This window comes from Rutilus rutilus (genome assembly GCF_951802725.1).
Source record: "Rutilus rutilus genome assembly, chromosome: 17".
Lineage (NCBI taxonomy): Eukaryota > Metazoa > Chordata > Actinopteri > Cypriniformes > Leuciscidae > Rutilus > Rutilus rutilus.
In genome coordinates this window covers 34,872,126-34,900,103 of record NC_140230.1, presented here as the reverse complement: position 1 = coordinate 34,900,103, position 27,978 = coordinate 34,872,126, and the positions used below count along the sequence as shown (strand labels likewise).

At 38.6% G+C, this 27,978-nt stretch overlaps 1 protein-coding gene across 4 annotated transcripts; it reads right to left on the bottom strand.

Annotated features, from left to right (window-relative positions):
* Positions 1–45: 45 nt before the first annotated feature.
* Positions 46–27,923, bottom strand: LOC311276325 (free fatty acid receptor 3). Of its 4 annotated transcripts, none has more exons than XR_014625054.1 (5): positions 27,852–27,915; positions 21,449–22,485; positions 18,592–18,663; positions 12,317–12,404; positions 46–66 (listed from the first exon to the last, which is right to left on the bottom strand). XR_014625054.1 is itself a non-coding variant. In XM_084385941.1 (2 exons), the coding sequence occupies exon 2, from the start codon at positions 22,455–22,457 to the stop codon at positions 21,462–21,464; it is 996 nt and encodes a 331-aa protein (XP_084242067.1). In that variant the 5' UTR covers positions 22,458–22,485; positions 27,852–27,923; the 3' UTR covers positions 20,576–21,461. The 4 variants fall into 4 exon arrangements, 1 of the variants encoding a protein (XP_084242067.1); XR_014625055.1 differs by lacking the exon at positions 46–66 and adding an exon at positions 17,321–17,411 and having other exon boundaries at positions 12,371–12,404; XR_014625056.1 differs by lacking the exons at positions 46–66; positions 12,317–12,404 and adding an exon at positions 17,529–17,548.
* Between the last annotated feature and the right edge of the window lie 55 nt (positions 27,924–27,978).

Here is a 27,978-nt window from a genome sequence, read left to right as displayed (position 1 = left end):
CAAAGAAATAGTTAGACAGGTCATTATTTACTCACCCTAATGTCGTTCCACACCCGTACAGCGCTTCTGTGTAAAACAAAAGAAAGAGTTTGGCTGAAACACTCTCCAGTATACAATGAAATGAGGATTGAATCTGGACAACAAAACACCATAAACGAACCATAAAAGTGCTTCATAATGACTCGTGCTCTACATTTCAAGTCTCCTTGGTATATCTCATATGATATGATATGGCTTTTATGTGAGGAACAGTTAATATTAACTTCAAATCATTCCTGCCATCCAATCTCATCCCTGCATGCACATATTCAAATTGTGAAGAGTTTTGTTCCTTGCACTTGTGTTATTTTAAATAAAACTGAAATAAATATAAATTAAAGCTAAATTATTTTTTTATTTTTTTAATACAATTATTACAACTTGAAATGAGAAAATATAAAAACGAAAGCCAATGCAAAATGTATGAAATAAAATAAAAATAATACTAAAATAACACTGGTTCCTTAAATAAAAAAAACCTATGTGGTGTAAAGGGTGTGTATGGGTAAATAAAAGTACATTATAGGCCTGTCACGATCATGATTTATTATTATTATTTTATTACATTTTAACTATACACATGTAACATATACTTTACCATGTAACAGAAAACATAAAAAAAAAAACCTTCTCAGTATATTGATATTCAGTATAATGATATTCTTCTATCAACATCTTTCCAAGCCCCGCAACGTTTTAAAGGGGTGATATAATGCCCCTTTTTACAATATGTAATTAAGTCTTTGATGTCCCCAGAGTGTGTGTGTGAAGTTTAAGCTCAAAATACCCCACAGATATTTTTATATAGCATGTTAAAGTTGTCCCTTTTTGAGGGTCAGTAAAAACGCATCGTTTTGTGTGTGTCCCTTTAAATGCAAATGAGCTGCTGCTCCCGGCACATAGGGCGGAGCTTCAAGATCTTGTGTGTGTGTGTGTGTGTGTGTGTGTGTGTGTGTTCACTCTTTTGTTACAGGACCTGACGTTTGTGAGGTGAACAACTGGCATGCAGGGGAGGTGAAATAACCATCTGTCATCCAGATAATCAATGGAGATATTATTCTGACGGACAACCATATGTGGAATTGTTTATCTGTGTCTTAACCAATCAGAATCATTCAACCTGACATGATGACGTATAGGTTAGTGACCTGTGTAGAGTATAATTGCTGTTGTTTTAGGAATGTACGTCATCAGACATTGTCTCTTCTGAGTTCAGACCTTAAATTCTTAAATTCATTGAAAGTGTTTGGGATGTGCTGGAGGAGTCTTTACACAGTGCTGGACTCTTGCATTGTCAATACAAGATGCACCTCTTGATGGAAATAACATCACAACATGTATTGACAATGCAAGAGTCAAGCACTCTGTAAGAGTTGTTTGGACATTGTCATCCTGGAATATAGCCATGATGTTTCTTCCTACATGGTTGTTTAAGAAATGAAAAGCTACACACTCCATCAGTTAGGTTTAGAAGAACTGTTACCAAACATATAACATGCAAGAAACATTATAAATCACTGCAATAATGATCCAATCATAGACTCTAAGCATTTGCCTATTCAAATCCAAACAGTGACGTTTTTTTGCCAGGCAGTGTATAATAATATAATAGGCCTGTGATTTACGTTTTAATGATACAATATAATATAACAATATATGATATAACATAACAACATATAGGCTAATATAATATTGCAGTATGATTTATGTTTTAATGCTGTGAAACTTAATGTTTTTACAATACATTTATATAATATAATATAATATAATATAATAATGCAGTTTTATTAAACCCACAATGTCTTCATTTCATATAAAGGAAGACATTTGACTATCTTTGTGTATTTTTTAAATAATATTTATGGCATTTTTTTAAGCACTTATTTGGATGGCAAAATGTGATTGAAATTTAAACGGGTCATTGAGGTTAACTTAAACATTTTTAGATTTGCTAGAATAACCACGATCAGGCGATTTTGAGATTAGCTGGAACACAAACGATTAGATGATTAATCAAAAACCACAGCAATAAATTACTGACAGTTTTCATTTTAAATTCCGGGAAACACAAGGCTTCAAATAGCTCAGAATAAGCACACAAGTTGTTTAGAATTCTTCTTCTTATTTTTTATACTTTATTTAGATGGTCCACTTTGACATTGTATAAGTTGACGTAATTGCTGCAAAGTTACATCTAGTCTATCTGTTGGGAAGCATAAAAATAAAGTGTTAGCAGATATTAAGCAGATAGTCTACTAATACTCTGACTGCTATTTGACATGGAGTTGCAAAGTTACTTATGATCTATAGTGATAAGAGCAAATGATTTGCTCTTATCATCCGATCGTGGTTGTATCTCGCTATTAGTGTTACTCGATCTTAGTGCTGCATTTGACACTATTGACCACAACATTCTTTTAAATAGACTCGAAAATGATGTTGGCATTAGTGGAATTGCACTAGCATGGTTTAAATCATACTTATCTGACCGTTATCAGTTTGTAGCAGTAAATTAAGAGATGTCTTATTGATCACAAGTTCAGTATGGAGTACCACAAGGCTCAGTACTAGGACCGTTGCTTTTCACTCTGTACATGAAGGGAAGTATTGAGAAAGACATCCAGAAGCAGGGGAGAGCGGGGCACAAAGTAACGCTTTTTGACTTTCTCAGTTTGTGTAAATCTATTTAAGGTTCAGAGTATTTATTTTTCCCCACATTAATTTCACACATCTAGTACAATTATGTGGTTTTGTTTTATTAATACAGTATATACTTTTTTCTTGATATACCCCCCGAAAGAATGGAAGTGAGTTGTGACAACATGCCCCATTGTAACTTGTGAGGGGTACATTGTAACATGACCATATGACAGCTTAAAATGCTATCTGATCTAATCAAACAAACATACAAGACAAACTAAAATATTTTCTCAATAAAATAAAATTATTAACTTTTTCATATAAAATAATGCCATTTTTTAATAATTAAATATAAAGTCATTTTTGAGTTTTGACTATGAACACAGGAAAACACAGCTATACAACATAGTTCAAAACATATTAATAATTACTCATTTCTGAGCATTGACTCTCAGTCTTTATTCACAATTTTTTCTCATGTTTTCTCAATAGAATTAAAAAAAGTATAAAATAGAATAGCATAATTCGAATAGGGGCACATTGTAACGCAGTGTGACAACATGCCCCACCTGCACAACTGGGATTTAAACCCTGCTAGTGTCTTCTGCTATAGCGAGGCATTAAAGAACTATATCAACCGTTAAATAACGTATTGGAGATTAAAATAATATAAGATGTCTAATTTTAAATAAACACAAAAAATAGAGATGAAAAATTTACTTAAGTAATAAATTAACTTTTGCTATGGTTTAATAAATGTCTATGAATATCTTCCAATTTTTTTTTTTTTTTTTGTGTGTAATTTTTTCTATATATTTTTTCTCATATTCAGTGTTGATATGGCAACTAGTAAATACACCAAGTTTCGTCATGCTAGCATGTGTGGAAGTATTTAAAACAAGTGTGTTACAACTAGCCCCGTGTTACGTAGTGCCCCGCTCTCCCCCACTTCATGCCACGCAGAAAAAGCCACAGAGAGCCTCTTCAAAAACGAAGGTGAAGGTGAGAGGAAGTTAAATGTGACAGGCTCATCATGTCACAATGAATATCTGCCTGCCGTTTAATCAGATGGTGGCAATCAGCACCGCCTCCTCTGACATTTCAGCAGATATGCCTTGTCCCCGTGTGCTGAAAGATGAATCTATGTGATAATTAGACTGTCCTGTTCTGCATCTCGCCCTATAATTACCCGGAGATCTGCTGTGTCTGTGAATGAACAGGACCATGTTTATCAAAAAGACACTTCTGAATGGCATTTACATGCGCACCGCGTGGACTGCTGATTGATCCCGTGATGATTGTGCATCAGCAAAACGGCCTCATCAATCAGGACATCACCAATACTGTGCAACGACCGTCTCATTAGCCATGTTTGTATTTTTAGTGATGTTTGCTCAAGTTTAAAATCAGGATTACTGATTTAAACAAGCACCATACACAAATGGGGGAAATGTGGCTACTACTTTTTTTTATTTATTTTGTATTAAACTTAAAGGGATAGTTCACCCGAAGATGAAAATGAATGAATTTCTTTCCTCTGCTGAACACAAAAGATGATATTTTGAAAAATGACAGTAACCAAAAAGTTGTGGGGCAGCACCAATGACTTCCATAGTATTCCATAGCATAGTATTTTTCCATACTATGGAAGTCAAGGGGGTCCATAAACTGTTTGGTAACCCATATTGTTCAAAATATCTTCTTTTGTGTTCAGCAGAGGAAAGAAACTCATACAGGTTTGGAACAACTTTGTAAATGATTACAGAATTTTTATTTTGGGGTGCCTTTGGGGTCCCTTTAAAGATCTTTCTTTCAAACCAAGAACGACACCTATAAAGATAACTATTATCATACACATCAGTGCACCATGTTGTTCTGTTTATTATAAATATGCGCCACTTTTAATGGTCGAGCTCGAGGACGGTTTCTGATTGGCTGAATGTTTTTATCTTTCATCAGCAGGATTTCCTCTGTGTACCGTTATTGTTATAACTTCTAGTTGTGGTGTGGACATGGCCACAGCCAGCTATGAGGTCACCGAGGTCCAGACCTGGGTATTTTTATGTGGTGTAAATAATAAATGTTGTAAATAATTGCCTAAAAATAAGTATTGACACTACTTTAGTGCTGTTCTCATCTGAGCTGCCTCATTGGTCTGTCGGTGTGACAACGGCAAAATATTTGAGATGACCAATCAAATCAAAGTAGGCGGGCTTTATGTTCTCGATCTCGACTGCCCATTTAACGGTCATAAAGTGCTTGATGTAAGTAATATTTGCTAAACTAAACATTTCATATTTGACAGCTGGTGTATGGTAGAAATGTTAAACGACCGACAAATATATTAAGGTAAACTAATAAACTTGGATAGAAATGTTAAACGACCGACAAATATATTAAGGTAAACTTACTAATAAACTTGTCTAATTTCGCCGTTTTTAATTGAAAATAGGCCTTAACGTGATTTATATAATGTAATAATTAGTAAATGTCAATGTGAGGGGACAAGAAACATTAACGAAGCCGTTTTCATCAGATTAGGATTCAGATTAACGTTAACAGTTGTGAATGAATTTGATAAACTTATTTGTAGCGTTTGTATCCTTCAGTAAACTTGTCTAAGAAAATTATTACTAAAACATATAGTGCTAGGCTAAATATCAGTTGACCCTATGTTTACTTTCTTTACTGACAGACGAAAATGAAAAGACTTTCAGTCAAAGCTCGAGCTTTAGGAGGGGAAGAGACGAGGCAAGATAAGGAGACTGAGAGATAAAGAAGAGTGAAGGAGATGAGGAGAGAGCAGGTATTGACAAATAATATACTGCTTACTGACATTGTTTTAAAGCTCTTTTTCCATATTTCTATTTATTTATTGGTCTTCAAACGTCTTGAAATGCTCAGAGAAATCAACATTTTCTCTGGGGAGCCCTCGAACCCCCCAAACTACCTCAAATTCGGGACCTCGTGCTTATAAAACCCTGCCTACGGCCCTGGGTGTGGACTCTGCTATTCTTTTACATTTAGAATTTTTTTTTTTTAAACTACATCGTTATTGCTAAGGCTCGTTCACACCAAGAATGTTAACTATAAAGATAACTATAACAATAATAAGTAGCCTATATTAGCATCCGCACGACAATGTTCTGTTTATTCTAAGCACATGCTGCCACTTTAAATGCTCCAGCCATTTAAAGCAGGATGGATTCTGATGTATTGATTGGCTCTCAATGTTTTTATCGCTCATCAGCGAAAAAAAAAAAAAAAAAAAAACTTCTGAAACTGATTCCAAGCGATATCATTCCTCTATGCAGTTATCGTTATAGTTGTATAGTTGTAGTGTGGACTCATATTATTTTACATTTAGAATGATGTTTAAAACTAATGTCTTTGTTATAGCTGAGGGCTGTTCAAAACATTGATAACTATATTAGTTACCATGCCTGCATTAAAGCAGATACCATACCACTCAGAACACCCTAGCAACCGCTTGGAACGCTCTAGCAATCCACAACCACCAAGAAACATCATAACAAGCACCCATTGCAACTGCATAGCGATGTTCTTGCAACCACTCAAAACAACATAGCAACTGCTTAGCAAATACCACATTATATGTCTTAGCAACCTGCCTAATAAACACCCTTAATAGTTCCCAAGCAACATTTTTGCAATCTGCCAAGTGGTAGAAAAATGTTCCTATCTAGTTCTTTCGGGTTACTTTTTCAAAACAAAACCACTGTTTCCTTTATCTAGTGATGAGTAGATATGCCATTGAACTCATGCTGAGCTGTTAGAGGACACAATATTACATCTACTGAAAAATATGTATATCTACTAACCCTAAACTCTAGTGGTCTGAATGCAAAGTGTCAAAAATTCATCTAATATTGTGTGGTAGGTTTCTTGAACTATTTTATTCACAATAACTTATATATGGCACCATCTTGTGGCCTCTTTTGATTTACATCAGAAGGTTAAAAAAAAACAAAAAACAAATGCAAATTTCCTCTTAAATGCATACTTCACCCAAAAAAAAATACACATTTTGGTCTTTCCAAACCCACATGACCTTCTTTCTTCTGTAGAACACAACATATATTTCTAAGAACATCCAAACAACACTGACATCCAAAGATTTAAAAACATCTGAGTAATAGGATAAAGGTAATAGGATTAACTTATTTTATCAGATAAGATAAAGTAAGTTTAGGCTAATTGTCATTTAGCATTTTATTACATTTAAAATTAAATGTATATGTCCCAGTTTATCAGTCACTCCTGGAAATTTCTGTTTTAAGGTCTATATGTGTTTGAGGAAGCATTTAAGTGTAATATCTGTATTGTGCAGTGGAGATCTTTATCTTTATGCCTTTGGCACATACTTTCAAATGCCAATGAAAGCTTATCAGAAAGTGTCCCACATATGCGGATTCCCCCTATATCATACAACAGGAAAGTGTGTTGTTTCAGACGCCTCTGCCACAGGAAAGACAGATGAGCTCTTTATAGATACTGTGACAAAGGGCATGCAGGCTAAAAAGAGATGCAGCTTTTGCTGAAGTGAAAGTAGGGCAGAAATGACACAAACACACGTTTAAAGTTGACAGTGGCGCTCAGGATAATACAATAGCAGAAACAAATATATGTGATGTTTATGAGACTTTCGGACTTCATTTAGACACTGGTTCCTGCGGTGGAAACACACCGAGTACCACCCCAAAGTCCCTAGCTCCAGGGGAAAGTTCCTGCGGTGGAAACGCGGCTTTACTGGTAGTCTTTCAGCTTGAGGCCGTCTACACTGGACACGACAAAGCAAAGGTTCCAAATCCATATTTTTCATGTCAGAAGTAGCATGAGCACTTTGAGTATGTCAGAAATAGAATTGAACATCAGTTTACTGTTGGGGATTTGTTGAGTCACGCCACATCTAGTGTAGACAGTATCACTGATTATAATGGGCATTATTGTCCTTTGTGTCGTCGTGTCGCTCGGACATGGTGTTAATCAACGCACTTTAGCTATGTTCGTTATTCTTCCTAATGTTATGTCAAGTGAATGTCCTTAAACACTAATCAAAGAATTATCATACATTTTGTTCTCCTCTTTTTAAAGAACGTCAATAGCTCTTGAAATAGATCTCTTGGCCATTTTGAACAGCGTGAAAAATGACGAAAGCTTGCGTGACTTTGCGCACAGCTCGTTACAACATTGACTTCTGATTGGCCAATCGCCATACTTTATAATTTGTTAATAGCTGGGTTTCAGTCACGTGATTATGATGACGAGCGAAGGCGGCGTGATTTTAGATGGAGGGCAGGAAGTAAACATGGAGAATTCGTCTATGGAGGAAACCGTTGCAGAGAGTCCGTATTGTATTGATTTAGATCCAGTTTCAAGACATAGATACAAGGAGTTAATTAACAGATATGTTGGACGTGACCCGTTCCTTATGAAGATGAGTGAGTTTTCATTAGAACTTAAAGATTTTGTTGACATCACCAACTATCTGGTCCTTCAGACATCGTACTACAGCAGACAGCAAATGAAGGCCTATAAAAGTCTGGAAGCGTAGTTTTTTGGTAACCAAGGTTGACCGTCGGAGCCCAGTCTACCGACTCAACGTCACCTAAAGCGCTAGGACAGCCTAAAAAGTCCCAATGAAGTCCATATTAGATTACCGGTAACTTAATAATCACTACTAAGTAAATGAGCATTTAACGACAAACTAATGCTACATAATCACAGACACAAAAAACAAGTTAGCTAGCTAACATACCTCCGACGAAGTGGTCCCTGCAGACACAGGTATTAACAGACTCTGCTCCTCCCGACCGCAGATGTAGGTTTAAAATCCACTTTTTACGGTGTTGTTCTGTGAGCTTTTTACATTTCTCACCTTTATGAATGACAATATTTGGTACTCTATAAAACCCCCTTCCCTTTTCTCGGTTAGAACGATTGGAGCAGCCGTAAACTACACAAAACATGGGCATTTTTTCAGACGGGAAGATCCTCAGCTATTTCACTTCCTGCCCTCCATCTGAATTTCGAGCTCTCGCGAAGCAGCAACGTGACGTCACGTGAAACCAACCTATTATCATACGTAGAGAATTTTTCATTTGCGTGATAAGTTTTACATGTACAACACCGTTAAACTAATTGAGATGTTAAGGCAGTGGTCTCAAACTCAATTCCTGGAGGGCCACAGCTCTGCACAGTTTAGCTCCAACCAGCTCCAACTCACACCTACAAGTAAGTTTCTAGTAATCATGAAGACCTTGATTAGCTGGATCAGGTGTGTTTGATTAGGGTTGGAGCAAAACTGTGCAGAGCTGTGGCCCTCCAGGAATTGAGTTTGAGATCACTGTGTTAAGGGGTGGATGGTGGTTTTACAGAGGGGATGCTTTTTGTCATTTTTTTCAACAATGGGGCTGTCATCCCCACGCATCCCCTTCAAATTGAGCCCTGGTCTTAACCCCTGTTTTATTGCATTAAGTATTAGTGAAATATTAGCCTGACGTCGTCATACTCAGATTCTAGTCAGAATATGAGTCTGATACTGCTCCATTGAGCTTTGATTATGGGGCGTGTTTCAACCGAACCAGGAAGGAAAATGCATCTGCACTCAATTGGATAGACCTACAACCAATCAGAGCAACGGAGTAAGTTTTCATTCATGTTTCCAATCGACAAATGCCTTGATCGCGGTTCTCTGTTCCTCTTTTAAAATTAATGCGCTGTCGATATCTTCTATAACAGACGCGATGGCGGAATCTACACATCATGTTTCATAAACAAAGTTCGGCAGGAGCACGTTCGCATAGGCTAATCAATCCAATCAACTTGTCATCAAACACCATGTCTACCCTATCAGCATGAGAGGAAACATAATATTCACTCTGTCAACTCACCTAACATTCCTTGACAGTTTTCAGCATCCCTCCACTCACTCTCGGCTTGTTCTTCCACAGCCTGGAATGAGGGGGGGGGTACTTTGGGTTCGGGCCGAATACCGAGCCCGGAGCCTCTCCTCGGACAGCAAGCCAAATATGCATTTATTCTATCTGACTTATTTGTAAGTGTGAACTCGTGAAATCTCAGTTCTCCAGCGGCAGTCATAACGAATTCAACCCAAGCGCTCGTTGGTGACCTAGACGTAGATGATTACGTTGCTCATCTGTCCATCATCGTATAAAGCCCGCCCTGACAATTTGATTGGTCCGAACAATTTTTGTTCGGGCATAATAGCTCCTAAACGGATCGAGTCCAGACCGAACTTCCCGACCTAAAATTTTTGTGGGCGGGGCTAAGTTCGGCTGGCATCCAGGCTAGTGAAATATTGCATTACGATGAGTTATTCTCATTGACGTAATTGTCCTCTACAGGCATTGGTATCTAATCCAGCAGTATCTTCACCACACAATGGAGCTTTAAGGTAGTAAAGAATCCTATTTTTGGAAAGTAGGTCACTTATTAATGGCAATAAAAGCAGTTCAACACAGATGGGACTGACTAAACCAAACATCTGTGCTAAATATGCATCTATGCTTGCAATAATAAATAAACATGTTGTATATTTAGGATATTGTAAAATAAATTCGAAATATATAACAACGCATCTCTGGAAATGCATTTAGGAATATTTCACTTGTGCAGGTGTTATTACTGATGCACATGCAGAGATCAAAATGCATTATTAGGTGATACATTTTCACACCACTAGGGTATTTGTAATATCTATACAACTACTGATGAAGTAATTACAATCAACACAAGCTACTAACAAAATATTTCCTAGAACACTTCCAAACTGGTCAGCTGCATCATGATGACTGTGTATGGTCTACATGTATTAATCAATGTTTTTTAATTTAAGCTTGCATTACCAGTCTGTCACGGTGGATTGCTGGAAGGCAGGCAAAGAAGATAATTTCCAATACATTGTTTTAATAATAATCCAGAAGACAGGTAAACAGGCTGAGCAACACACACTTACAAATAACTGAGATCGGACACAGACAGAGTGAACAGGAGGGACTAAATAGCAAACACAGATGATGGTAATTGATAGGACACAGGCGATACAGATGAACTAATGATGGTAACCAGGGAGACAGACTAGTGGCGGGAAACTGAACAAAGTCCATGAACACAATGGTGACACAGTCAAAGATGGGAAACTAGGGGAATACCAGATGTGCAATGGAAAATATAAGTGAAGTGACATTTATGTCAGTTAAATTTTCAAGACAGAAACAAATACATATACTATATTTAGCAACATTTTAATTTAAAATTTAGATATGTAAATGTAAAGATAAATTAGTAAATTTAAAGAAATATTTCCTTCTCATCAGCAATGGAAAAATAAGCCTTTAAAATACTTTTATCATTTAATGTGTATACTGTAAATATCACAACACATACTATCTGGTATTTGAGAAATCCATATTTCTAAATGTGATTTTCTTTACTGAGTTTATGTAATAATTAATTATTAGGATGTAGGGGTGTAACAATATAGCCTGACTACGTCAGACTTCTTACTTCCGCTCAATTTCATTTCGCTTCTGTACTCAGTCTGAGACAGCGTAATAGCTTTCCGTTTTCCTCCGGCCTGAAAACAGCCGGCCAATCAACGAACAGAGGGCGGGCTGAGAGCCGTGACGTAGACGCTGATTGTACCGTGGATGCGTAGATTTACTTCACATAATCTGCAAAAGTCGTTCACAGCCATGTTCACTCCGGTATTTCGCTCGATGGTTTTGTTTTCGCATCGTACTACATGTGTTTACAGTGGAAGTTAGATGCGGCTGAGCATGCGCATAACACACGCCATAACCAAACGTTATGTGATTGGCTTACGGGAACCAATGATTCGGGAACTTCAGACAAGCGTTGATAGTGACAATATGTATTGTTCACCCAAAATAAAAATTACTGTGTGAGAAAAAAATTCTGAGTTTTAGTGTCAGTTCTACATTAAACTACTACATATAATGTTGAATATAATGTATAATAATGCATTGGGGGAATATTTGTGGGTCCTGATAATGCCAAATGCCTGATGTTACCAGTAAAAAGTGGCCTATGTTAAATATATCTAGTCAGTGACAGAGTGCAAGCATATTCATCTACAATAGTTTTGTATTTTCAGCTTCAGAATCATGAATATTTTTATTCTTTTGTCACCATTGTCCTGTGCATTAGGCTATCAGCAACAAGTCCAAGCCTATTCATTTACACCCACAGTGTAACTCCAAATTTTGCATTTTAATCAACAGTTCATTTTTTGTTAACCTTTTATCATGTCTTGGAGTATCGCACCTTCAGTATCGTGATATATATCAAATCGTGACGAGTAAAAAAAAATAAAAAATACTGTACATATACAATATGCTGTACATATAATACATATACTGTATGTTTGTGTACTAATAATCATTATTGCATAAAACTTGGTGCAGAAAATTACATTTAGAAATATGGGTTCCACATGATTTTTTCTATAGCCTGTTGATCAGAGAAGATTTGTAATTTTCTGACCAAAACCGCAAAACAAAATAAAAAACTTAAAAATATATTTATCACAAACCAATCTGGAAAAAAGATATAGAAGCAAAATGTTTTATACCTTAGTCCGGTTTCACAGAAGTGACTACGTGATGCTCCTCCAGTCTTCAGAGCTCTGTGTAATTGTGTAATTTTGACACATGCTGTATCTATGATGACAAGACAGAAAAAAAAAAAAGAAACACATTTGTCATTTCACTGAGAGAGGTGAGTTTTTTTTTTAAACACCACAGAATGCTTTTTCTGTACATTGCAGACATCTCTGAATGCATGCACTTTGAACTAATATTAATTTTACTCAGCGCTTGAAACTACAAGATGGATTGTTGTTGAAAGTCAAAGAGGGAAGTTTCTTCTACAAACATCTTAATGAGAATTCGCTGTGAGAATTAGTTGACTTCAGTGATGCTGCCTGCACACACACACACACACACACACACACACACCCCTACACACACTTCAGCATTTCAGAGAAAGGGAGTTTCCCCATAGCGTCAGTTGTGACATAATGTCTCGCTCCTTCTTTTCAGGGCACCATGGTCTCTTTGGCTGTGTCCCAATTCAAAGGCTATGCCTTCGAAGGCCGCGATGGTTGGATTGAGCGTTGTTAAATTGTACCGCCTCTCTGTAACATCTCTGTGATGTTTTCAACTTGTGTTCCTTAGTCTTGTTCCATGTTTTGCAGTCCCTTGTTATGTTTAATGTTGATTAGTCTCCCCATGAGTTTCTTATAAGCCATGCCCCCTTGTGATCCTATTTAGCTTGTCTGTCTGTATATTTAAGCCCTGTGTTTAGTTCAGTCTTTGTCAGTTCTCATCGTTGCACTATGGTGGTTGTCCCGAGTCTGCATTTGTATTTGTAAGTTTTGAGTTTATTTACATAAAGATCCTGCACTTGGATCCTGCCTCCTCCTGTGCTTCAACCAAAACGTAACACTTCATTGTTCTTGTTGACTAGCAACTGTGCATATGAATGAACTCCATATGAACTCCAATACTTCACACTGCCATTGATAAGTGACAGTAACGTTTGTAATAGAGTTTTATTAAACTGTCTGAAAACAAAACAGTATGAAGAGCCAAACAAGCCACAATTCATTCTTATACTCTCACACACATACATTCTCCTTTCACATACATACATTTCTACTCTCACACACACACACACACACACACACACACTTACATTCTCCTTTCTACTTATATTTTTGCTCTTATGTTCCCATATTTTGTAACACAAATTTTAAAATTGTACTCTTATATTCATACATTTTTAACGCACATTCACAGCCTACATTTTGTACTCTTGTATATTTTTACGCACACATTTATACATTTAATTCTTATGCAAATGTATTCAAAGTATACATTTAATATTATAAATAATAAATGCATGTAGCAGATGAGCATATAGGGGGCCAATGTTTCATAAAAATGTTAAGCTTCCCCGGGCGCCGCTATTGATTAGCCGACCCCCACCTGCTGTTAGCATTCCATTGACTCCCATTCATTTTGGCGTCACTTTGACAGCGAATAACTTTACATCTGAGGCGTTTAAAGACTCCATTTGTCCATTATTTATTTCTAAAGAAACACGACAATGTATAAAAGGCTCCATTACCTTGTATCTTACGTTATGGCCCCGTAGAAGCCGTTTTTGTAAAAATAGGCTAACGATTGCGTCATAACCACGCGACTCTCTGTCGCACAGTAGAGAGATTACCGTATGGACAGGAGGAGAAGCTTGCGGGCAATCGGGGGGACTCTCTGGGCCTCGAGTGAGTTCACGTAGTGTAATAGCGCAGCGCTTCTGTGTTGGACGTCACACGTAGGCTCACTATTGGCCGACGCTGGTCATGTGTGTGATGCGTGTGACGTACAACACAGACGCGCTACGCTATTACACTACGTGAACTCACTCGAGGCCCAGAGAGAAGGAAATTAATAGTGGAATAAAGTTTACTTTTGCGCACAAAAAGTATTCTCGTCGCTTGATAAACTTAAAGGTACAATATGCAAGAATTTTCTGCCGCTAGAGGGCGCTACATTCCAAACAACAACAACGGCGTAGCTTGATGACGATGTGAAGGAGCGTGGAATGATGGGAACCGTTTTAAACTCCACCGTTGATGTAAATCAGTCAGACGGGAATCGAAAAATCATGTTCATGGATGAGGCTAAGTTCTATTTTTATAAATGTTGCGTTTAATGACATGCTTTTTGTGGCGAGGGGGGCGTGGTTCAGCGCGGTCTGTAATGGGAGAGAGAAGAGACAAGAGGGACGCAAGTAGGTCAAGTGCAAATGACGAACACCTGTGTCTTATTGCAGTGATCCGCGTGGAGAGACCGCTTATAAGCCGCGCGCTGGAACGAGAGAGAGAGACTGAAGAAAAAATTGGACGCAGAGAAAGAAAACCGATGGATCCGAGCTCTCATTCTTGAACTGTTTTGTGCCGTCGCGGTTGCCACGGTGAATGCGCGTTGTGCGCGACTTTTGTTTGTTTTGCTTTATTTTAATAAAGTACGAGTCCCAGTCACGCCGACCCCTGTCTTCTTCCTTCCTGACTCTTGTACCTCATCACACTTTTATTTCATTAAAATGAATTAACCGCAAGAAAAGTAAGGTTTAATACTAAAATGGTTATCATAGATGTTACTTTATGTCGAATTCACTGTTGTGATAACGCGGCGCAGTTTTACGTGTTCTAAACAATTGTTGTAAAAGTACATTCGAACATACCCACATCATTTGCCAAAATACTGATTAATCTTTATGTATAACACATGCTGTGTTTATTTACATGGCCATAAACACCAGACGTGATAAACAATGTCAATAAACTAAACACAAATCTAAAGCAATAATACTTCCCTTACATAAACATAACTATTACCGAATGCTACATTTGGAAAATATAAAATTAAGCATACTTTGTCGACAGAACCAGCTGCAATCGGTAAAGAATAATTGTGTTGTGTTCCATAACGACAGCACGAAACAAGCTAACGTTTGTTGCTTGATAGACGCTACAACTACAACTTCCGCATTTGTCCAGGACTCCACGCAGTACGAGCGGAAACCGAGGGTAACGCGGATGTGACGCAATTGACTGGCGACTCCCAGCTCCCCCCTGCTCTAACGCCCCGTTTCCTTGGTTAAAATCGCAATTTTCTCACGATTTAAAAATTGTTGGAAACATTTGGGATATTGTAAGTAATCAACTTAACAAAATATATAACACTGGCCTTGAGATTTTGGGATATTTTAATGCAAAATTCTTACATATTGTACCTTTAAGATTGAGCCACTGTAGTCACGTGGACTACTTTGATGATGTCTTTATTACCTTTCTGGACATAGACAGTATACCGTACATACATTTTCAATGGAGGGACAGAAAGCTCTCGGACTAAATCTAAAATATCTTAAACTGTGTTCGAAGATGAACGGAGGTCTTACGGGCTTGGAACGACATGAGGGTGAGTCATTAATGACATAATTTTTGGGCGAATTAACCCTTTAATTGAGCTTTCTAGTCTGATTACTGAATTGTTAATGTCAGTAATGTATTATTTAGTGGAATACACTGTTTCATTTTCTGTGACCATACAGTATCAGATAAATGTGTAATGTGAGTTTATTGAAAGAGCGTTTCACTTTTTGATATGTAGAAGTCACACTGCCAGCTATTTCAACACTGTGAAGAAAAAAACTAATTTATTGTTGCCTTTGTTGAATTGGCAGATTGTAGTGTTGCAGATTGAATTTGCAGATTGCAGATTGTGTGACAGAAATAAAAATTATGTGCCACCAGAAAAACAGCCTCTTCTGTGTGTGCAACAGGACATAACTGTTCTCAGACCTTATTCTTTGTTTGGATTCATAAGCAGTCCGTACTACATTTAGACATCCATATAAGGACTCCAATGTATTTACTGCTGCTCTATTTCTTGAATCCTCAACAAATCTTGAGACTGACAGAAATCCACACAGGGTTTGAATGTGATCACAGAGTTCTCAGTGCAGCCTATCATGCACAAAATAATCTGCTTCTCTTTGAAATTGGTCAGTACATTACAGCACATTATTAAAAATGTGTCTGATTTCATGTTCATTGCTGCTTACTCCCAAAAGTAAAAACTGTACTTGAAAAGAAAACTGGATTTCTTTGAATAGCATCATTGTAAAGTTGTGATGAAGAGCTGAGCAAGTCTGTATTTCTTGGTCTGAGTGTGACTTCCTGCTTAAAGAGGAAGTAATGGATACCAAAAAATAAAAATATGTGTGAAAGGAGAATGTATGTGTGTGTGTGAGAGCAGAAATGTATGTGAAAGGAGGATGTATGTGTGTGTGCAAATTAGAAATGTATGTATGTATGTGAAAGGAGAATGTAAGTGTGTGTGAGAGTAGAAATGTATGTGAAAGGAGGATGTATGTGTGTGTGCATGCATATTAGAAATGTATGTATGTGAAAGGAGAATGTAAGTGTGTGTGAGAGTAGAAATGTGTGTATGTGAATAATAATAATATGTTTATTTTATATAGCGCCTTTCAGAAAACTCAAGGTCGCTTAACAATAAAGTACAAATAAACATGACTTAGAAACAATACAAATAATTCTGTATTAAGTTCTGAATATTGGATCTTATTTATTGATGAATTGGATAAGCCATAGAAAAGAGAATTGCAGTAGTCAAGCCGTGAAGTGATGAAAGCGTGAACTAGGTTCTCAGCATCGCTGATATTCACATATGCACGTAAGCGCGCGATATTACGAAGGTGAAGAAGGCAGACTTAGTGAGCGAGGAGATGTGTGGAAGGAAGGAAAGAGAGGAATCAAAGATTATACCAAGGTTGGATGTAATTTGAGGTGAACGAATAAGAAGTCGGTCTGTTTTATCAGTGTTGAGTTTGAGAAAATTACTGGTCATCCAAGCATTTATATCATCAGTACAAGCTGATGTGGAATTAGTGGGGAAAGGAGCATTGTGTTGAGAATGGATGTATAGTTGGGTGTCATCTGCGTAGCAATTGAAGTTAAAGCCATGATGACGGATGATGTTACCTAATGGGAGCATGTAGATGATGAAGAGAAGAGGCCCAAGGACAGAGCCCTGGGGAACACCGTGTGGGACAGAGGCAGTAGTGGACTTAGCCTGGCGGATAGAGATGTAATGCTGGCGACCAGACAGGTAGGAGGTGATCCAGGATAGGGCAGTTCCAGAAATACCAAGAGCAGAGAGTCGTGAGATGAGAATACTGTGAGAGATTGTGTCGAATGCAGAGGAAATATCTAGAAGAATTAGAATACTGGTTGGAGTCGGAGTCAGTGGCCTTAAGGAGATCATTAGCCGCTTTCCGACCAAGTAGTTACAGGAACTTAGTTCTAGGAACTGTCCACTTATAAACAGTTCTAAGAACTACTCTCCCCCAAACTCACTTTTGCTGTTTGCGTTCGCACTGGCCAAGTGGCCATAGGAACTAGTAGGAGGGGTAAGGGAGTGACGCAAGCACGGTGACTTTTATTTTGACGGCGCAACGGACCTTTATTTTGGCGGCGCTGAGAACGCCAGAGCAAACAATGCTCGCATTCTCTGTGTTTATTAGTTAGCGATCTGTCTAACAGTACTGTTTAATATGTTATTAGATAGAACTGTTATAGAAAGTAGACAGTATATGAAAAAAAAGGTTATTAGCCTACGCCGTGTGGTTGATGTCCAGTGTTGCTAGCTGGGCAGATAAACATAATCATGTTTGGCTTGCCCTCAAAAGTTGCGTTGGATTTTCTCTTCAGCATAAAGGTTTAGAGACCCATCTATCACTGGTTTCCTTGTTTGTATAGATAGTTTCTGGAGTAAATATATAGGCTATAATCTGTGTGTTTACATTCTAGCTGTTTTAAAAATGGCGGGTGCTGGTGTTCCGCGTGCGTTCGGTCAATCAGCGTACACTAACGTCACGGGTAGTTCCTATAGTGCTGGTTTAGACCCTACTCTGAAGTAGGACCTAAATTAGTTCCTCCAAATGGAGTTCCTAGAACTAAAATCGTTCCTAGTTCCTGCGGTGCGAACACGCCGACATCCGGGTACTTTAGCCAATAGTTCTAGGAACTGTGAAAAGGTTCCTCCGGTCGGAAAGCGGCTATTGACAACCCTAAGAAGTGCTGTCTCAGTGCTGTGGAGGGTGCGAAAACCGGATTGAAAACATTCATAGGGGTTGTTAGATGACAAATGTGTTTGAGGTTGAGCAGTGATGATTATGTGATAATAAATTACATGAATTATTAGCCATTATAAAGAGAACAGATAAAATATATTTCATTAGAAATCAAACTACCTTCACACGCTGTATAACTCCGAACAGGGACAGGAAGTGACATCACAGGAACAGATTTGTGTTGGTCTGTATCTAAAGAGATGGCAAGTTAAAAACAAGTGTAGGATTGAAAATAATCCAAGATATTTTAGATGAACAAAGATATTTGCTTTACTGTTTCCACCCCCTCTTTCTGCCACAAGGACCATTTGGAGTTCCTAAAGGCACAGAGGTTTCTGATAGTGATCTAGGCCTGTAGGCCAATATGTTTGTACTTTGGGGGTCGATGAATTGTCACACCTTTAGTACGGTGGGGGAAGTGTAATTATCTGATTGGTCAGTTTGAATGTCTCACATTTGGGTTTTAGTCACATGGTCAGAGAAAGGATAAGAGAAGATTGAAACTGTTGCTCTGTCTCTTTTATGCTCTGGCTCTCTTATTCTCTAGGTCCCTTTCTTGGGGCTCTCTCTCTTTACCTCCTCTTTCCTCTCTCTCTCTCTCTCTCTCTCTCTTTACCTCCTCCTTCCTCCTACTCTCTCTATCTCTTTACCTCCTCTCTCTCTCTCTCTCTCTCTCTCTTTACCTCCTCCTTCCTCTTCCTCTCTCTCTCTCTTTACCTCCTCCTTCCTCTTTCTCTCTCTCTCTCTCTCTCTCTCTCTTTACCTCCTCCTTCCTCTTACTCTCTCTCTCTCTCTCTCTCTCTCTCTCAGGCAACATTTTTCATATATGTTGGTTACAATTAATAATATAAGTTATCATCATCTCATGCATCTATTTTGTAACTATTTAAGTGTAACCATAACCATATTTTGTCATTAAACCTTTTCAATTACAACTAATGTGCTAACTAGTTTTGATGATTTTTTATTGACTTTGAAGTGCTACCTATTACAATACAATATCGTCACTCTCTATTCACCTTATTTTCGAACGCGGAAGTAAATATGGGTTCAGTATCCGGTTTTTGTGCGGCACTTCCGTTTCCTCGCTTCCCTGGGCTAACTAACGATATCAATCGCGAAGGATTATGCAGAATTGACAGAAAAATGTTACGCATAACGTAGCAGATGAATACAACAAAGAACTAAAGCCCCGCCTCACCCAGTTCGGGTACCGGACCTGGTTGAAAACACTCATGTATCTAGCTGGCAGATTGCCAAATCTTCGCCGGCGCCTTCAGCACCGCCCTAAACACCGTCGAGACAGCGCTGGACTAATATATCTATGGAGGTATTTTGTCATGTCAAATTTATTAATAATGCCATCAGAATGCAACCAAAGCACAGGATAGCAATAAATAGATGGCTATAAATAATTGTAAATCATACAAAAATAAACGCCATCATGCCATTATGCCATGATGACTAATTCAATACAGGGGTTACTATAATGATTTTGTTTCTCCTTAGAGTTTTTATTGAGACTTCATAGCCCAGCCACTTTTCTGTTATAGGGTGGTCTTCTGTAGGTCTTGTGTTCACGAAATGAAAAGAACAAACATGCGGTCGTTTCGGTGGTTTCTTCAAATGTAAAGCTTTTAACCACAGGTGAAGGGATCAGGCCGGCGACACACTGGCTGCGTGCGTGTCCGTTTTTATTTCGGCTCCCATGTTAACAGGTTAGAGCTTGCACACAGCCTGCGTGACACGCGTCTCAAACGCGTGCATGCTAGAAATAGAATCGACGCCTATTTTTCACGCAACACGCAAGCGTTTTGGAAGCGTTACCAGGCAAAATAGAATAGGAACAATTATTTGTATGTCATTTTGAGATGAATACATATTAATAAATGACATTTTGATGTTTGAAAGTTTAGGTTTTGACAAATGCAATTAAAAAATATTATTTTGATTTTCTAATATTGCACCTGTCAATACAGAACGAAATATTCTGTAACCTAATTTGCCGTCAATACTGCCGACGTTGTCTTTGCTGCTATATTTTTATGTTTAACATATAGGCCTTCCACAACTCTCTCCCGTCGAATATATCACCAATGAGGCTTATCATGTCACCTAGCCGCAGCAGCGCCGCGTCAGACACGTTTCTGGTGTGCAAAGACATAGAAAACGCCACGCTCACGCCACGCAGCCAGTGTGTCGCCAGTCGTAGGGCGCCTGATGATTAAAATGTCAATGATTTCGATGATTAAAACACTAAAGTGAGTTAGCTCGCCAGTGACCGGAAGTGCCTGACCGGAAGTCTCGCACAAAATACCGTCAACTGGCTGCGTCCGTATTTCCGTTAAAAATAAGGTGAATAGCAACGCTCTCCCACATATTAAGCTATTGTAACTGCGCTTATTTCCGTCGTTGGTATAAGTGGCAGTGGGTGGAATAGACAAGAAATGTACAGTTTTCTACCGTCTTGCTAATAACGTTTCTTTAGTCATTCGGCAGTCTTGCAGCCTGAACCACTGCAGGAATCCACCCTTACACAAGCAATTCATATTCGAGTGTTGCGTAGAAAATAAATAAACAGTATTAATTCGCAATGAGTTAATGGTTCAGAATGGAGGAATAAAGAACAGAAGCATAATCACAAATTTTATTGAAAAATTTGTAACAAATAGCTTTGTTTAATTGACGTTTATATCATTGCTGTAAGTAAATATTGCATATTAGTTCAAATGTTGGATTTTGGACTGTAATTTTTTCACAAACTGGTCAAGCTTTTCATTTCATTGCGAATAAAATTGCGCTGCTAAGAAGAATTAAGTCAAATATTGGGGCAATCATGCTTGATTTTCTCTTCCGAAAACCATTTTTAAGCTGCTCCTCTTCTGTCCATCCATAAAGCACTGGGTCACGGTGGCGTAATAGAATGGCATGCATTGAAGATGCATATGCAGGCAAAGCACATCAACCAATGCAAAACCTGGCTTGATATGTTAGCGGATGCTGTCATCAGAGCTCTGGGTTCTCTCATCTGATTTCCCACGGTTGAATAAAGGGCAGCAGAGAGTCGAGCGGCAGCAGGGAGGGAGCAGCCGCCTCGCCAGCTCCTGAAACACCTTCTTGAAAGTCTCTCTGAGTGCTGAAGAAGAGAAGTAGAATATGAAAGGGTCGAGACATGCATTCAGCGTGCTGGTGAGGAGAGTATATTGTCTCCATTTACTGCTATAGCCTCTGACAAATCCCTCCACATGTGAGATGTTGAAGGGCATGAAACAGATGACGAAGACCAGAAGCGTTCCCAACGCCATCCCGATGGCTCTATACCGCTTCTTGGCGTGAACTTTACATAGACGGGATAGTATGCAGATGCACTTGATGTAACAGAAGCAGCAGATGAGGAAAGGAATGAGGAAGAAAACAAAAAAAAGCTCCAGGCGAACCGGCAGGAGGATCTTGAGCTGTTCGGCTGTGAATTCTTCATAACAGGTGTTACGCTTGGATGGATCAGTTAAGTTGGGGTTCAAATAGTGTTGGTATTGCATGATGTAGACGACGCTGCAGTGCAACATGGAAACCACCCAGAATATGACGCTGGCTATCACGGCATTTCGAGGGTTGCGTTTCAGCTTGTATTTAACGGGGAAAGCTACACCCAGGTATCGCTCCACGCTGATGGCCATCAGGTGTAAGGTGCTGTTGGCGATGACGGAGTAGAAGACGAATCCCGACAGCGGGCAGAGGAAGTACGGCATCGTCCATTTCATGTTGGCCGCCTCCACCATGCGAAACGGCAGGAAAAAGAGGAAGATCAGGTCAGAGATGGTTAAACTGAGTAACAGCACGTCCATCGGGGTGGAGCGCTGCCGCACCTTCTGGAAGAAGGCGTAAAGAGCCAAGATGTTGGCGGGAAGGCCAATGATCAACGTGAATCCGTAGACACCTAACACCAGGTTACTGAGACCTACCGTCCACATCCCATTGTGACTCATTGTCACTGTAGATGCCAAGTATGCAAACCTGTACGAGAAAAAAATAAAAGATTTAATTTAAGATAAGCATTTTAATCTTGTTTCATATTTTTGACTTCAAGCAAGAGCAATACATACGCACAATGCAGAAATCAAATTGGCTCACGGTTAAATACTTAACCGATGTATGTTAAGATTCTCACCCTTGGCTCTATATAAAAATAACAACAAATAGATTTTTTTCGTTTGCACCTCTATTTCCGGAACCTATTTCCGCTATGAAAATTTCACCAACGAACAGCTCAAGATCCTCCTGTCGGTTCGCCTGGAGCTTTTTTTTGTTTTCTTCCTCATTCCTTTCCTCATCTGCTTCTTCTGTTACATCAAGTGCATCTGCATACTATCCCGTCTATGTAAAGTTCACGCCAAGAAGCGGTATAGAGCCATCGGAACCATAGGAACCTACTTCCGGGAGTGCGCTCTTGAGCCACCAGGCACTGTTTTGTGTGGATGGGCGGCCGGAGCGCGTTGAGGGTTTTCTGTTAGACGGTGTTGTGTTAGCGGCCCCTAAGTTGCCAGCAGCCATATCACCCTGTAGCCCAAGACTGGTTGCCCACTGAAGCTAAGCAGGGCTGAGCCTGGTTAGTACCTGGATGGGAGACCTCCTGAGAAAAACCAGGTTGCTGCTGGAAGAGGTGTTAGTGAGGCCAGCAGGGGGTGCTCACCCTGTGGTCTGTGTGGGTCCTAACACCCCAGTGTAGTGACGGGGACACTATACTGTCAGAGAGCACCGTCCTTCGGATGAGACGTTAAACCGAGGTCCTGACTCTCTGTGGTCATTAAAAATCCCATGGCACTTCTGGTAAAGAGTAGGGGTGTAACCACGGTCTCCTGGCCTCATTCCACCCATTGGCCATTACCAATCATGGCCTCCGAATAATCCCCTTACATTGAATTGGCTCTATCACTCTCTCTCCTCTCCACCTGTAGCTGGTGTGTGGTGAGCGCACTGGCGCCGTTGTACTATGGCTGCTGTCGCATCATCCAAGTGGATGCTGCACACTGGTGGGGGTTGAGGAGAGATTCCCTGATATGACTGTAAAGCGCTTTGGGTGTACAGTAGTACATATGAAAGCGCTATATAAATGCCTCATTCTATTCTATTCTTCTTCTATTCTAAGTTAATAACTAATGATCTTCGCAACGGAAGTGAATCAATCAATCAAAACTAACTTTAGCTGGACAATAACTTTATCCTAGAGCTGCTGTAAAGCCAAAACAATCTCTGTTACTGTAATTTCCTATTATCACTGTAAAGCTGCTTTGGAACAATTCATATTGTTAAAGGGATACTTCACCTCTGGAAAGATGAATGTGTATTTAAATTGGGTCATTTATGTAGTAGAAATGTGAAATTATTTTTGAATTTGGAGCCTTCTAGAATGAGAAAAGCCAGAAAATGTATTTTTTTTTACGCACCGGTCTCATATCTCTCACGGAGGAGCGGGTATTTTCTTAGCAATGGTAAAACGCACATCAAATGATCACTTGTTTAGTGTTCATGTAAACACTACATTCAGATTCACCAATCGGAATGAATTCAGTTAGATTGAAACAAAAGGTGTGCATGTAAATAATGAATGGCGACTGCAGAAAGCAAAAGCCGAATCCCGGACATTTTGGACGATCTCGACGGCCGGACATGTCCGGGAAAAAGAGGATGGTAACCCCTACTACTCAGCTTTCTCCACAGAATAAGAACCCGTTAGCTTAGCTTCCAAATAAAAGATGGCTGACACTGTGTGTACATTCTGTGAGTGAGATCCCACCCTCTATGGGCAGGTTGAAAACATGCGGGACAGCCCCTACTACTGGCTGTAGTCTTTAGCCTCTGGCCAAAAAATCCTCTGATGACGCAAAATGATGATTTTTGCGTCATCAGAGGATTTTCTTTCCAGACAAAAAAATACATAAATCTCTCGTCTCAGGGGGACATGAGGGATGAAAGCACGGTAATTCGAAAATACTACAGGTTTCCTACTGATACAAAGCTTAATGCTAAATCCTGAAGTATCCCTTTAAAAGTGCTAAATAAATGAAGGTGACTTGATTTGACTCATTAGCATTTAAAGCTACAGACACAGAAATGGCACGTTCTAAGGAAAGCTCATTGTGGGACTGGCACCAAGCACCAAGGCTGAATTTCGGGAAAGAGACTCAAGATACAGTATTAGGGGACCACTTTTTAAAAAAGGTTTAAAGGGGGGCGTGACGAAAAAAGTTTGAGAACCTCTGGCTTAAAGTCCTATTCTCAAAGTGTGGAGGCTCCCTCTAGTGGTACGCAGCGGAATCACTGAATTTCGCACTTACGATCACACCGGTGTGATTAGTTGGCTGGCGCTGAGCCAGAGACGGACGCTCTGAGCGATTGTCATATATCACAACTATTCGTGTAAAAACGTCTGAGTGCTGCCCTCTTCAGGTTGAACTGTGGCTACTGCAGTTGAATTTTCCTATTGGATGTTTGCGGTACTGCGTGGCGTAAGCGGTACTACGTGACGTAAGCAGGTTCCAGCTCACCACGCCCTTGGTACGAGCTACCTCGAAATTAAGCGCCAATGGTTGCATGCACTTGGCCTGGAAGACCGTGAGCTCCTGCCTAGAGCTCAAGTGTGCAACCTGCATTTTACGCGGGATTGCTTCTCCAACGCAATAGAGGTGGAAATGGGCTTCTCCACACAGCTCGCGCTGAAAAGCAACGCAGTGCCAAACGCTGCTCCTCCTGCATGGACTCCACCACCGCAGCGGCGTCTTGATGTGAGTGATCATATATATATTTTAATCACAATTTATGGTTAAGCTAAAGTTAATCCTCTGGGGGCGACAAACGCGCCGGCACATTTTGCTGGATTTTTTCACATAGCGGCAAAATATGAAAAATTATTCAGTAAAACAATATGTTATTGCGAACATTATTGTTATTTTGTCAGTGTTTTAGCTAGCTTCTTTGCACGAAGAACAACATAGTGAGGAAACGCGTTTGTCCGTTTAGGGCCACTGTAGAAACATAGTGGTGCATTTCAATGTAAGGGGACCCGCGGTGTGTGTAGATAGAAATGGCTCATTCTAAGGTAATAAAAACATAACGGTTCATCAAGTAAGGTCTTTATACACCACTGAAAACATAGTTATGTATATGATATTGCACTTCTGTCAACAGATCCTCCTAAATATTACACAATGCACCTTTAAGTACAATACATCTTCATTTAATCTTTATTCAAGTTTTTTATTTACCTGTATGTAAGCAGCACAGTGCAGTGTTAATGTTCAAACTGTGTTTTTACAATGTTTAAAGTGGCTGACAATAATAAATATTCTTATTAGAAATAAAACTGCCTCGTTTTTGAGCTGTGCATAGCTGTAGCTGAATAGTTACTACGCCTCTGTATTTTAATATTAGTCATTATGGTGGTACTTGGAGAGCCAAATATCTTCTGAGGTGGTAGTTGGTGTAAAAAGTTGGTGAACCACTGCTCTGTGGTTTTCTTCGTCAACAGCCGCTTGCACTGCTGGTGAGGTCGACTAACAGATGGAGATTATCAATCGGCAATCTAATGATATTCCTGCCGTTCCCGGATGTCAAATGTTGAATTTTCTGTCGAATTTGAACCACTGAATTTGTGGAAGTGAAATAAAATGTACCGAAAATTGCCTGTCGAATATTATAGGTTGTATTTTTAAACAGAATGAGTATTTTGGAAGTGAAATCTGAAAGGTGAATATGGATTATTTAATTTTTAATAATGAAAACGTGTGTGAAATGTTTTGAATTGAAATATTCACAGCTTAAATAAACAACCACGTTGAATTTCAGCCCATAAAAAAATGCAAGCCCTTAAAAATACAATGCATTAAAATGCAAGCAGGGTTAATGCAATGCATATTTTTTTTTCCAAGTAGAGCAATTCAACAAGCTTTTTTTTCGTTTCAAAAACATTGTTTCAAAAACAAAAAACCGTCAGTTCAGGGTTGATTCAGTTCTGTCGTAAAGATAATAAATAATTAAATTAGTTAATTTCATCTTTAAAGCAGTTCTGCAGAAAACAGTGATGTCATCATCCAGCTCTGTTCAGTTTTCATAAAACAGTGTCAGTACAGTCAGATGATCAATAATATTGTTGAATATTAAGTGTGCCAAACTAAGCGAGCCAGAGACGACAGTGGCAAGGAACCCAAACTCCATCTGGTGACAGAGCAAGCAAAGGTTTTGCATTGTTTTAACCCCCGTTTCATTGCATTTAGTATCAGTAAAATATTGCTTTACAAGGAGTTATTCTCATTAACATAATTTACCACACATGAGAATCACTTATTAATGGCAATAAAAACAGTTCAACACAGATCGGACTGACTAAACTAAACACCTGTGCTAAATATGCATCTATGCTTGCAATAATAATAATAATATGCAGTATATTTAGGATATTATCAAATAAATTCTTAGTATATAACAAAGCATTTCAGGAAATGCATTTACACATATCACACATTCAGATGTGACTGTGAAAAAAATAATTCCGCAATGCACATACAGAGATCAAAGTGCATGATTAGGTGATGCATTTTCACACCTGGGTATTTGGAGTATCTACACAGCAACTAATAAATTACAAGCTACTAACAATATATTATTACTTGAAATACATTTCCTAGAACACTTCCAGACTGGTCAACTGTAGATTTTACAGTATATGATCTATAAATCAATGATTTAATTTTCAGTTTGCATTACCAGTCAAAGATAGGAAACTTGTTAAAGGGGAAAACCAGACAGTGCAATGGAAAATATAAGTGAAGTGACATTTATGTCAGTTAAAATATTATAAACATTATTAGAAAATTAACCAGCGCTAACATTTCAACAAGTCAGAAACAAATACATGCATTCCATATTTAGCAACTTTAGCAACATCTATGTGTCCGAACAATTTACATTTCAAATTAACATTTAAAGAAATATTTCCTTCTCACCAGCAATGAAAAAATAAGCCCTTAAAATACTTTTACCATTTCATGTGTATCCTGTAAATATCACACAACACATATTATCAGGTATTTAGGGAAACTATATTTCTATATGTGATTGTCTTTACTGAGTGTATGTAATAATGAATTATTTTAATGAAATACGACATATGTTTGTGTATATATAGTATTGCATTCTAATAATCCTCATTACAGAAAATTACATGTGGAAAATATGGGTTCCACATGCAGTCATTGTGATTGTCATTTTCTGACCAAAACTGCAAAAACAAATTACCTGATCTTCAAAAGAATCATCACAAATCAATCTAGAATAAATATAAATATATATATATATACTGTATATAGAAGCAAAATATTTGATACCTTACTAAATCAGTCCAGTATCACAGAAGTGTCAATGTGATGCTCCTCCAGTCTTTAGAGCTATTTCTCATTATGTCATTTTGACACATGCATGTATCTATGATGACAAAACAGGAAAGAAGCAACA

Bases quoted from the DNA above. Each gene is read 5' to 3' on its own strand.
- LOC311276325 (XM_084385941.1), bottom strand. From the start codon at position 22,457: ATGAGTCACAATGGGATGTGGACGGTAGGTCTCAGTAACCTGGTGTTA.